Below are 14030 nucleotides of genomic sequence, written 5' to 3' on the forward strand. Positions count from 1 at the left end.
GCGTTTCTCGCAAAAAATCTTCCAGACAGTTTCAATGAGGCCAAACATATCACTTTCAGCATGCTGATCTTCTGTGCAGTGTGGGTGGCCTTTGTCCCTGCTTACATCAGCTCACCAGGCAAATATGCAGATGCAGTGGAGGTATTTGCCATCTTGGCCTCCAGTTTTGGCCTCTTGGTGGCACTGTTTGGACCCAAATGTTATATAATCCTGTTGAGACCAGAGAGAAACACAAAGAAAGCCATCATGGGTCGAGGCACCACAAAGTAAAACTGTGAATACTGCTGTCTCTCTGCCTCTGTTTAATCTTGTAGGAACAAGGTTTTTTTTTTTCTTCATTATTTCATCTTTAATAAGCCATGCCATCTCATTGAACTCAGTATATATCAATCTGAAAAATGTGGGTCCACAGTTTGAAATAGACAAGTGTTTTGGGGTTCACCTTACTTACGTTGGACCAATGTTAGACTATTAACTAATTTGGCAGTCAATACAATAGGTGAGTCCTTCCAATTTAAGACAGTGTACCAGTAGCTGCATTTCCACTTTCCACTTTGTTGTACAAAAGCAGTAACCACATACATTCAAAACAACAATAAATACAAATGTTGCCCTGTCTAAAATAACATTAGGTTGTAAATAAGTTTATCTGTTCAATAACTACATAAATAAATAATAAATAAGTTATTTTCATTGCAAAGGTAAATTTGACTGTGATTCATAAGTTTGTAATATTATATTATTATTATTATTATAATATTATTATTTCTGTAAAACTTTACAGTCATAACAGTCGTCCAATTGTGAGATACCGGGTAGGGACATGCAGTAGGCAGGTTAGCTCTATAGCGAGAGACTGAGGCCGTTTCTCAATATCCATACTTGTGCGTACTTGCGTACTCCCATACTTGTGAAAACGTCATCAGCCTCAGTCCAAGTTATGTTCCAATTCTCAAGTAAGCGAACAGTGAGGACGGTTCTCAAACCCAGAAGTGTTCTTGCTCCGCCCATTTTTACCAAGTATGCATCGGAGGTGACTTTAGTGTAATTGGGATGGCCATGTATCCCAGAATACATTTCGGCGGAACATAGCAGCAAATAATAGAAATATAAATCTGAAATAAATATTTTTCTGTGTCCCGGAATGCGGTTTTAACATCGTTTGAGGCAAGAAATGAGTCATTTAGAATTTAACCATGTGGTTTGTGTATTAAGATCTGACGTATTTATAGTTTGGCAGCGACGTTTGGCAGAGGTGATCAGCTCCGCCTCTGCGGACACTCTGCGCTCACAGTGCCCGGTACAGAGCAGCGTTACCTCAGCCTGGCTCATACGTCGCTGTCATTACATGCTTGGTGTGTAAAAACAACATGCTTGTAGCTGCTGAGCTTCGTACAACCGATACGCTCAGCAGCTACAATGAGAGTAGCCAATTTTGGTCCCTCTTACCATCGCCGTCGTCATTGTCACTATAATATCCAGCCGCATTGAATGGTCATTCTAACAGCCATTCTAACAACCCCTCTGACAGAACACAAAGCAAATACAATAGTGGAGCCAGGGATCATTCAGTTGAAAGATGGCCCACTCTACCACTGATCCTCATTAAAGAGGATAAGTCCATCTTAAAAGTGGTAAATTGCAGGTGTAACATAAAATGAGTATTTCACTGGTGGAAGCTGTGTTGCCTGATGTTGCTTAAGTTGGACTGTTTTTCTCAAAGGAGGTAGGTATAGGTTTGGATATGTTGCAGTGTTGTCCATCATGACAAGAGGAGTTACATGTATGTAGTAATTAATAAAAAATAATTAATTAAAAAATATATATATATCAGAAATATAACATGGCAGCTGTGCTTTATCGTCACTGTTCAGAGAGATTAGATACCTCTTCTCCAGATGCTGGAGCTTTCTTAAATAATTTTGCAGTTTATTTGTATAGTGAAAGAGAAGAACTAACATATTAGTGTAGTGGTATGAGGCACTACTGACTTAGTTGTTTGACTGCACCCCGGCCCCTCTGGCTTATTAGCCAATCACTGCGCTTACCGAGGGGAGAAAAGTAGGCTTCCTCCTGTTCTCTCGCTCCCGAGTCGTTGTATGTGCCACTAGCATCCGAGCATAGGTAAGCACATTTTGCCGCGCTGTTTTGTCGACAGTGGTGGTGGTGATTCTCCTGGGTGGTGGTGGTCCTCTGTGTGCTGTGTGATCCCTTTTTAAGATTTTCTTTGTTTACACGTCACCTTTTGCTGTGTGTGTGGGGTGTCCTCCTTTTCCTTTTGGATGTCACTTCCCCTACCAAACCCCTCCTCCAGCCAGTAAGCCTCAGACCACATCCCCTTTTTTGTTGGGCTCTTTTCTTTTTTTAAAGTCACAGGATTCAGACATGCTCAGTCCATGGCCTTTGCTATTGATGAGATCAACAGAAACTCAAAGCTGCTGCCTAATGTGACTCTGGGATACAGTCTGTATGATAACTGCATTCCACTAGGAATTGCATTTCATGCATCACCGTCCTTAGTCTGTGGTCAAGAAGAGCAAGTTACATTAGACAAGAGATGTTTAGGAACTCCTCCTGTACAAGGGATAGTGGGTGATATTTCCTCCACACAGTCTATTGCCAAATCATCATTGTTAGGTTTGTACAGAGTGCCAATGGTAAGTTTATCTGCTTGTCAAGTCAATCATTGTTTGAAATCAATTCCATTTAATGTCAAAACAAATGTAAATGAAGATGTAAACATTAAATATTGAACAACATTGAAAAGCTTTTAGAGTAAACAAATAATGACTGTTTTTAGTATCATCATCATCATCCTCCACTTATCCAGGGCCGGGTTACAGGGGCAGCAGTTTCAGCAAGCGACCCCAAACTTCCCTTTCCCGAGCCACATTGACCAGCTCCGATTGAGGGATCCTGAGGCGTTCCCAGGCCAGATTGGAGATGTAATTCCTCCACCTTTCCTAGGTCTACCCTGAGGCCTCCTCCCAGCTGGACGTGCCTGATACATCTGCCTTGGGAGGCGTCCAGGAGGCATCCTCTCTCCAGCCACTCTCCAGCCACTCACCTGGGGCAAGAGCTATGGCCTCAGAATTAGAGGTGCTGATCTTCATCCCGACTGCTTCACACTCGGCCACGAACCGATCCAGTGAGCACTGAAGGTCATGAGGACCACATTATCTGCAAAAAGCAGCGACGAGATCTCAAGCCCGCAAAAACCACAACCCCTCTCCCCCACGACTACGCCTCGATATCCTGTCCATGAAAATCACAAACAGGATTGGTGATAAAGCGCAGCCCTGGCAAAGACCAACACCCACAGGAAACTGATTTAACCTGATTTAGTGCAGAGAACCCAGACACAGCTAATACTTTGGGCGTATAGGGATTGGATGGCCCTAAGTAGTGCCCCCCTCACCCCATACTCCCACAGCACCTCCCACAGTATCTCCCTGGGAACCCGATTATACGCCTTCTCCAGGTCCACAAAACACATGTAGACTGGATGGGTGTACTCCCAGGCCCCCTCCATGATCCCTGCAAGAGTAAAGAGCCGGTCCGTTGTTCCACGACCAGGACGGAATCTGCATTGTTCCTTTTGAATCTGAGGTTCGACTACTGGTCGAACCTCCAGTACCTTGGAGTAAACCTTACCAGGGAGGCTGAGAAGTGTGATGCCCCGGTAATTGGCACACACTCTCAGGTCACCACCCCAGTTTGCCACACCTTCGGTACTGACCCCGACCTCCACGCAATGTTGAAGAGACATGTCATCCAAGACAGCCCCTCCACACCCAGAGCCTTCAGCATTTCTGGGCGGATCTCATCAACCCCTGGGGCCTTGCCACTGCGGAGTTGTTTAACCACCTCAGTGACCTCCCTCAGGGAGATTGACGATGATCCCCCATCAGCTTCCCTCTCTGCCTCCACCACAAGGAACTCCTGAATTCAGAAGTTCCTCAAAGTGTTCCTTCCACCGTCCGGTTACCTCCTCAGTCGTGGTCAATAGTGTCCAATCCTTATTGTACACAGCTTGGATGGTCCCCCGCTTTCCCCTCCTGAGGCCCCCGAATGTTTTTCCAGAAACACCTTGGTGCTGATCGATAGTCCTTCTCGAACTTCTCCCATACCTGCTGCTTTGAGTCTGCCACAGCAGAGGCTGCCGCCCTTCGTGCCCATCGATGCCTTGAAACTGCTTCAGGAGTCCTCCGGGATAACATATCCCGGCAACACACCTTCTTCATTCGGACAGCTTCCATGACCACCGGTGTCCACCACGATGTTCGAGGGTTACTGCCCCTTGAGCCACTACAGTTTTCACAATAGAGTCTTTGAACACTGCCCATTCAGGTTCACTGTCCCCAGCCTCCACAGGGATACGGGAAAAGCTCCGCCGGAGGTGAGAGTTGAAGGCCTCTCGGACAGGGGCATCCTCCAGACGTTCCCAGTTCATCCGCACTACACGTTTGGGTTTACCAGGTCTGTCCAGAGTCCTCCCCATCCTCTGACCCAGCTCACCACCAGATGGTGATAAGTTGACAGCTCTGCCCCTCTCTTCACCCGAGTGTCCAGAACAGGCGGCCTCAGATCCGATGAAACGATCACAATATCGATCATCGACCTTCGGCCGAGGACACTCTGGTGCCAAGTACACTTATGAGCGTCCTTATGTTCGAACATGGTGTTTGTTATCGATAGTCCTTGCACAGAAATCCAACAACAAACGACCACTCTGGTTTAGATCAGGTAGGCCGTTCCTCCCAATCACGCCTCTCCAGGTTTCCCCATTGTTGCCCATGTGCGCGTTGAAATCTCCCAGCAGAACTATGGAGTCCCCCTACGGAGCCCCTCGCAGGACTCCATCTAGGGCCTCCAAGAAGGCCGGATACTCCGAGCTGCTGTTCGGTGCTTTCCCCCCCGCAACCCTAAGGCGCAGGGAGGTGACCCTCTCGTCCACCGAGGTAAACTCCAACGCATCGGGGCTCAGCCAGGGGCTCGTGAGTATCCCCACACCTGCCTGGCGCCTTACACCCTGGGGAACTCCGGAGAAGAAAAACTTCCAACCCCTATCCAGGAATGTGGTCCAGTGCTCAACTCATTGCAACAATTGGTGCTCCTGTCTGAATGTAGAAAAATGTTTGAAGTTGTATTTGGACATGGATTCCAAAAGTTCAATGTTGACAGCTCTTGTTGACATGTATGTGAAAGGCATGACCCACTATTTGCTGTCTGCACCGATTCCTAATGTGAGACGTGTTTTCACATCAAGAAAAACATTGATGAAGGGTGGCATTAGTGAGAGCCTGTCCACAGCAGAGTGGTTTACTGTGTTCTTTTAGAGTCTCTAAGTGACATATTTGTAGATAATCACTCTCATTGCTCCTTCTGTAATCGGGTTGCCCCTCTGAGCTACTGTTGAGAGGGAGAACAAGTGTGTTGCATTCTCTTGCTCTTCAGGGTCGGAGATTGCTCCAGCCTCAGCAGCTGGAGTAGGTTCCCCACTTTTGGTCTGTGAGAACAGCTTATAAGGTCTTATCTGGTTGACGTGGACCCAAAGGTATACCGGAGCCTGGTTTGGCATTGAGGTGCGGACTCTGTAAGCCACAGGTGATAGCTTACCAAAAACCTCAAAGTGGCCGAACAAACTTGGGAGGAATTTCTCGGACACTCCTGCTGGTTTGGCATACCTGAAGTAGAGGATCTTCCCTCCTACTCACGTGTAGGTGCTTTCCTGTTGTAGAGGAACTTAACTGCTCTAGTGCTGACCTCCATGTTCTTTTGGGCCCATGCAAGTTGTTGCCAGGTGCACCTGCAGGTCAGTCGCTAGGGATGTCAATTTTCCTCTATAATGCAAATATCAAATTATATTTGAATTTTTCATTAAAATTTGAATACATTTTAACTTAATATGTGGTTGCTACATGCCCTGTCCACTGGGCCATGCACTGGCTGCCTGCAGGTGCCTCTCCACGGCATTAATATAACTAGCCACATTGTACGTGATGATGGAGAGCACTGACTCACGACTCACATTTTATTCTCCTGAGTGTCGCCATTGCATCTGGCAAAGTAAACTGGGTGTGGCTCCATGATGGAAGAACTAAAATTCAGACAGTGGGTGAGGTTAAGTGGTCAGCATTCAAAGGTGAAGTACTCACACTTTACACATGTCTATAAAATGTGCGGTGACTGTCACATATGCCTCCGTTGCTACTCTGTCGGTGATAGTCGCGTGTCTAGGAACCGTGTACCTTGGCTCAAGCTCTTGGATGAAGTCTTCGAAACTGGACCCCTGTGAGAATCGGTGTCATGTCTTTGCAAATAAAGCATACCATTTTGTCCGTTATAGCATTCGGGCATCTGTGCGATGTGGAGGGAGACAAAATGACGTAATTCTTGCCTGCTCGGACTTAATCTTTTGCCAGGGTGCAGTGTTGGCAGGTGTCTCTAATGTTGCTCGTTGTTGAGTGATGTTTCTTTTTGATGTTGCATATTCTACAGATTATGATATCTTTATTTGTATTTATCAGTTTGTTGATGGAAAGCCAAAAATTTTCCACACATGACTTTTTTAGATGATCAGGAGTGGTGACCTCCGTGGGTGTTTTATCGCCATTATTTCAGATTGAACGTGAGATTGTTGTGATTCAGAAAACGTTATTGTTCTGCAAGGATCATTTGTGACCAAAGCATTTTGTTTTTCACATGTGGATAAGCAGAGGAAATAGGGCCGAAGAGGTTACATGGAATGTGTTGTCTTGGGGAGCTTAACAGTAATCAGTTGTTGCCTTTATTTTGAAAAAATGTCTCTCCATGATGTCAAGAGACACTTGATCATCCACTAAAACAACAATCTTATCATTCTATCTTTTCTGAAAGACCGTTTTTTGTCAATGTTCCTCCTAAAATGCTTTCTCGTGTAGAAAAAGATAGAAAGCAACTGGGATGAGATGACATGGTTGAAATTCTCTTTGATCAGGACTTTGTTTGGACATGGGCAGATGTACAACCATAATTTTCAGCTCACAAACACTCGTTGGTTTACAAGCTGTTTCCAGGCAGGCTTTTCCCCCCACAATGATCCACACAAGGTCCATCCACTTCACATAATTATGTTCGAGTATCACCATCCACAGGGCTGAACAGACATGCAACTGAAAATGTATAGCAACTGTGTGTGGACACGGAACATGGAAAAGTATGGAGGGGTCCTCATAACACACAATAACTGACTGATGTCTCTCCACACAGCCTCCTCGGTCAGTGTGCAGTGAGAGCTGTCTTCCAGGTACCCGCATGGCCAGAAAGGAGAGTGTTGTTTTGATTGTGTCCCTTGTTCTGAGGTAAAGATCAGCAATACAACTGGTGAGTGTGAAGTTTTAAAATCACAGTTCAAAGATGTATAAACATGTATCTTCATTCCCTCTTTTCTCAGACACCATGGAGTGAACCAGTTGTCCAGAAGATTTCTGGTCCAGCCCCCAGCGTGACCACTGTTTCCGAAGAAGAGTTCCTCTCCTACCATGAGCCTCTGGGTATCTGCTTGACAACCACCTCACTGTTGGCCACATTTATCTGTGTTGTTGTTCTGGGCATTTTCATCCATCATCACAGCACACCTATAGTTCGTGCCAACAATTCAGAACTCAGTTTTCTTCTCCTGGTGTCACTCAAACTGTGTTTCTTGTGTATGTTGCTCTTTAATGTTGTCATTAAAATAACTGTCAGAAATGATCAAGTTTTGATTTATGAAATTATGCACTTTCCTGCCTTAGCCTGTTCACCAAGTTTAAAAGAGAAAAGAGTTTTGATTTATTATACATAATCATCCATTTACAGTCATAAACATTATAAATATAATTGTGTCATTCAAAAATACAAGCAATTGTACCATGAAGACACATGACATTGGAACCATATGTAAATGACACATGACGTTGCAAGAGCAAACATTGTCATAAGTTAATAAAATGGCTGTGGTAGTGATGGATTGGAACTCAGAAAAGGGATGAGCAAGATTAAAGTCATGAGGGGTTTTGTAGACAACAACTTGCTGTTGCTCATGTTCTCGTACCTTTCCTCTGCTGTGTCCTCCTCTCTTTATTCCTCGTCTTGTCTGTTACAGGGACAGTTTAATTTAAATGGGATGCACAAAACTGGAGATGTGATTCTAGGTGGGATTTTTCAAATCAACTTCTTTTCTGCTGATCCTGACCTGACTTTTACCTCAGAGCCACAGCTGCCTACCTGTTATGGGTGAGTCTGTCAGTATTTGTAGTTGTGAAACATATGTAGCTTTTCAGAGTTACTTATGTATTTTGAATATTAAACATCTATATACATATATATATATATGTTGTGTTAGTTTTAATATTATAGGATTGAGGCAGGCTCAGTCCATGGCCTTTGCTATTGATGAGATCAACAGAAACTCCAACCTGCTGCCTAATGTGACTCTGGGATACAGTCTGTATGATAACTGCATCCAACTACGAATTGGATTTCGTGCAGCACTGGCCTTAGTCAGTGGTCAAGAAGAAGAAGTTACAGTAGAGGAGAACTGTGTAGGAACTCCTCCAGTCCTAGGGATTGTGGGTGATACTACTTCTTCAAATTCTATAGCCATTTCTACAGTCTTAGGTTTGTACCGAGTGCCTATGGTAAGTTTGTGTTACCAGTTCTTTCAACTCAATTATTATTGTGTTAAAATTTAGATTGAAATTGAATTTACAAAATGATTTCAAACTGCATTAAACAAAGTCATGACAGATGAGTTATGAACCTTGAAAATTTTGAAAACAAATTGCAAACAAGTTTAACTTTTTGCTCCAAAAAGTATTGTTTTTAGTGGCTGTGTGTGTGTCTGTGCTTCCACACTGGTTTGTAATATGAGCAAAAGAGGCTTGTCAGATTTTCTGATAGACACACAACCTTATGATCGTTAGACACTCTACCATTGCACCACAGATTCTGTTACACATATAGTTGACAGAGGCTTGTTGGGTGAATGGGGTGAAGTCTGCCATCTCTGATTGCCTTGTTGTTTTTTGTTTTCATTTGGCAGGTGAGTTATTTCGCCACATGTTCCTGCCTGAGTGACAGACAAAAGTTTCCATCTTTCTTTAGGACGATCCCAAGTGATGCTTTTCAGGTGAAAATCTATCTCCTCAAAAAAGTGTCTCACTCGTCATGTCATGTTTTCATATACAGAGTTGTCTGGTGTCAAAAATACAACACTTAAAGACAGTGGTTAAAAATGCATTTTGATGAACCTGTTTAGCAGGATTTCTTGTGAAAGATGATTCCAGCCTGTGTTCTGTGTCCACACAGGTGAATGCTATGATTCAGATTCTAAAACACTTTGGTTGGACTTGGGCAGGTCTGCTCATCAGTGATGATGATTATGGAGTCCACGCTGCCCGATCCTTTCACTCTGATCTGGATCCAGCTGGTGGAGGTTGTCTGGCTTACACAGAGATTTTGCCCTGGGGTGACGACCCTGCTGAACTAAAGAGAATAGTGGATGTGATGAGGAAATCTACAGCTCGAGTGGTGATTGTGTTTGGACATAAGAGTCACATGATTAACCTCATGAAAGAGGTCAGTCCTGAAAGAGATGTGTTGCAAAGACCTTGTAGCTATTGAAAAACAGATTTCATAAATAATATATCACTTTTAAATAGTTAAAGCTGCCTCTAAGAAGGTTTCTGAGTAAGATTGTTTACCAGGACGAATTAACTTTACGGTATGAAAATGTCACTTTATATACTTGATAATGCAATGTACAGGTGGTGAGGCAGAATGTGACAGGCCTGCAGTGGATGGCCAGTGAAGCCTGGGCATCAGTTGATGTGCTCCAGACTCCTCACCTCATGCCGTATCTGGGTGGAACACTGGGCATCGACATCCGTCAAGGAGAAATACCAGGACTCAGGGACTTCCTGTTACAAATACGTCCTGACCTACATCACGGCAAGGCTGATGGAAAAACCGTGGTGAGAGTTTCCATCTGACTTGTTATTTGTAAGAATGACATATTTAAATTAATTTGAAAATTAACTTAATTGCAGGTGAATCAGTTTTGGGAACACACATTTCAGTGTAGATTTGCACCACCTCCAGCAGGTTGGGTGGAAACTGGAGGACAATTATGCACTGGACAGGAAGTTATAGAGAATCTGGAGTCTGAGTTATTTGATGTTTCAAACCTCAGGCCAGAGTATAATGTGTATAAGGCTGTGTACGCTCTGGCGTATGCTCTTGATGACATGCTGCAGTGTGAGCCAGGGAAAGGACCTTTCAGCAACAACACCTGTGCTCATTTACAAAGACTGGAGCCATGGCAGGTGAGATATCAGTTTACACTAAACTCTTAATTACACTTAATCATTTGTATTTCTTTAAGATTTGTAGGAAGTGTAACAACATATAATAGTGATGTGACTTAAAAGGAGATTATTTGATGGAAATTATAAAAATCCTGCAAAAATGCTAAATATGGTTCTAATAAGTAAATTTGCACCCTTATTTTCATTCCTCAGCACTAGTAACAGCTGAGGCCAGATGCATTTTCAGTTATCTTTGGTAAATATTTTGTGAATAGCACGAACACTTTTTTGTTAATGTGTTCTTCTATGTCTGATTCTATTATCCAAAGCTTGTGTATTACTTGGAAAAAGTCAACTTCACCACAACATTTGGTGATCAAGTGTCATTTGATGAGAATGGTGATGCCTTACCAATATATGACATCATAAATTGGGTGTGGCTCCCTGATGGAAGAACTAAAGTTCAGAGAGTGGGTGAGGTTAAGAGGTCGGCCTTCAAAGGTGAAGAACTCACACTGGATGAAGACAAAATCTTCTGGAACTTTGAATCCAAACAGGTACATTCTATTTAAAACATTATAATATCTCTTTCCCCCACTCACAGGCCGAGAGTCTTTTTTTTCCTCTGATACCACAGAGGTTTGCTATGGTCCATCTGACATGAATAATGTCATCCACCCAAGTGTGTGATGATACTGACAAACCCTACATGGACATACATTTACACTACGCTTATTGACTACAAAACACTCACTATTCGCTTTGCGCGAAGTTAGCTCAGTGGTGGAGCAAGTTGTCTTTTAACTCAAAGGGGTTTTATTCCTGGCTCCGCTAGTCTACATGCTGATTTTTCCGTTGTTCTTGAGGGCTGTGTCTGTAACATGTGAATGGGTATGAAAGATGAGTGATAGAAAATACGCTGTATGAAGGTGTGAGTGAATGGGTGTGAATGGCAAAACTGTAGTGTAAAGCAGCATTTAGCGGTCCTCAAGAAGAGAAAAGCACTCAACTCACACAACTCTTTAAAGTCTAGTTGGTGGGACCCTCTTGCTTTGGTTCAAGAAGGGACATCAATAAAGACAATAACTATGGACTCTTGCCTCTTAATATTTAAGATTACAAGAACATACAAATGGGGCTGGCCTCCTGGTGAGAAACCATTCCTTTTGTGAAGTGATGTAAGATCCACATTGGCTTGAACACAAGATTACACAGACACAATTTTTTTTATAAATTTGCCATGGATGCACAAACACAAATACATAGCAACTCTCTGTGGACACAGAACAAAAAGATATGAAAAAAATATACAGATTTTTCTCCACACAGCCTCCCCGGTCAGTGTGCAGTGAGAGCTGTCCTCCAGGTACCCGCATGGCCACTAAGAAAGGAGAACCTGAGTGTTGTTTTGACTGTGTCCCTTGTTCTGAGGGAAAGATCAGCAATACAACTGGTGAGTGTAAAGTTTTAAACATCACAGTTCAGCAGATCGGAGATGTTTTATAAACATGTATCTCATCACCTTCCCTCTTTTCTCAGACTCCATGGAGTGCACCAGTTGTCCAGAAGATTTCTGGTCCAGCCCCCAGCGTGACCACTGTGTTCCTAAAAAAACAGAGTTCCTCTCCTACCATGAGCCTCTGGGTATCTGCTTGACAACCACCTCACTGTTGGGCACATTTATCTGTGTTGTTGTTCTGGGCATCTTCATCCATTATCACAACACACCTATAGTTCGTGCCAATAATTCAGAACTTAGTTTTCTTCTCTTGGTTTCACTCAAATTGTGTTTCTTGTGTTCGTTGCTCTTCATTGGACGTCCCAGATTATGGACTTGCCAACTAAGACATGCAGCATTTGGCATCAGCTTTGTGCTTTGTGTCTCATGTATCCTGGTGAAAACCATGGTGGTTCTGGCTGTGTTCAGGGCCTCCAAACCAGGAGGTGAGTCCAGTCTGAAGTGGTTTGGTGCTGTGCAGCAGAGAGGGACAGTTCTGGTTCTGACTTCTATTCAAGCAGCAATCTGCACTGTCTGGCTTGTCTCTGCTTCACCAATGCCTCATAAAAACACCCAGTATCACAATGACAAGATAGTTTATGAGTGTGTAGTTGGGTCCACAGTTGGTTTTGCAGTTTTACTTGGTTATATTGGTTTACTGGCTGTCCTCAGTTGTTTATTAGCTTTTCTTGCAAAGAATCTTCCAGACAGTTTCAATGAGGCCAAACATATCACTTTCAGCATGCTGATCTTCTGTGCAGTGTGGGTGGCCTTTGTCCCTGCTTACATCAGCTCACCAGGCAAATATGCAGATGCAGTGGAGGTATTTGCCATCTTGGCCTCCAGTTTTGGCCTCCTGGTGGCACTGTTTGGACCCAAATGTTATATCATCCTGTTGAGACCAGAGAGAAACACAAAGAAAGCCATCATGGGTCGAGGCACCACAAAGTAAAACTGTGAACACTGGTGTCTCTCTGCCCATCTGTTTACTTCTTGTAGGAACAATGGTATATTTTTTTCATTACTCGATCTTCAATAAGCCATGCTCTCTAATTGAAGTATATGTCAACCTGAAAAATGTGGGTCCACAGTTTGAACTAGACAAGTGTTTTGTTTTTCAACTTGGTAACGTTGGACCAATGTTGGACCATTACTAAATTGGTAGTCAATGCAATAGCTGAGTTTTTCCAACTTAAGACAGTGCACCACTAGCTGTATTTACACTTTCCTCAGGAACTAGGAATATTTTAAGGTGCAGGGTAACTGAGGGGCACTTTGTTGTACAACAGCAGTAACCACATACATTCAAAACCTAACAACAATAATAATAAATACAAACTCAAATACAAATACATTTATAATGAGTCATTTTAAAGCCAGTGGTGGCTTCACTGTGCAAGGCTTGGTGTAACCATATACACAGGGCTGGCTCTAGTTATTTTGATGCCCTCTGTAAGGTTTGGATTTGGTGTTCCACCCACCACATCACGAAAGCATCACCAAAGTGGTTTCCAAAGACATTATAATATTTATTTATTTTTCATGTTAATGAATTTATTTCTCAAAAATACAAAGGAGTTTTCATATCTACAAGTTGAAATCTTATCCTGCAGATTTAACTCAGTTGTTAATCTGGTCAGATATCTAGGGACAACAAATATATGTAGATGACTCTGTAGATGCTGTCTTAATGGTCTCATATACTTCTGGAAATGATCCTGTTGATGACCTGCAGCCTGACGTGGAGGATGTAGTATATTTGCAGTGTATTTTGAATTTGTTGTTAATTCAGCTGTAGACATCACCAAACTGGAATGCATTGTAAATTTGATATACAAAATCTTGTAGGGATACACAATAATTCAGAAATTACACATCTGAAGCACAAATTATATATAAAAAAGTATGAACCAGTAATGTTCCCTTATTTCAGCCGGGGATGAGAACAAATTATTCTATTTTACTGTCTGAATAAATATAGATTGTTTCAGTCTATTAATATTATGGTTACGACTTTTATATGTTTCAATGATATGGAAATCCTGAATCGATTAACAAACTATCAGAAGTATCTATGCGAGTCACGTATTAATGGGCCCATTTATAGGTTAGCGGCTCTCTTCACCAATGGAGATTGCACACATTATGACAAATAAATTAAGGACTTTAAAGGTACATTGGAATCCTTCACATCAACCTAATTG

At 42.8% G+C, this 14030-nt stretch overlaps 1 protein-coding gene across 1 annotated transcript; it reads left to right on the top strand.

Moving 5' to 3' along the window:
• Positions 1-7608: 7608 nt before the first annotated feature.
• Positions 7609-13830, top strand: LOC122767067 (extracellular calcium-sensing receptor-like). The gene is made up of 9 exons (XM_044022411.1): positions 7609-8256; positions 8366-8660; positions 9065-9151; positions 9331-9600; positions 9789-9995; positions 10071-10346; positions 10658-10885; positions 11658-11781; positions 11868-13830. Exons 1-9 carry the CDS (start codon positions 8009-8011, stop codon positions 12776-12778), a joined length of 2646 nt encoding a protein of 881 aa, XP_043878346.1. The 5' UTR covers positions 7609-8008; the 3' UTR covers positions 12779-13830.
• The last annotated feature ends 200 nt before the right edge of the window (positions 13831-14030 follow it).

The sequence above is a fragment of the Solea senegalensis genome, linkage group LG3 (genome assembly GCF_019176455.1).
Source record: "Solea senegalensis isolate Sse05_10M linkage group LG3, IFAPA_SoseM_1, whole genome shotgun sequence".
NCBI classification, from domain to species: Eukaryota; Metazoa; Chordata; class Actinopteri; order Pleuronectiformes; family Soleidae; genus Solea; species Solea senegalensis.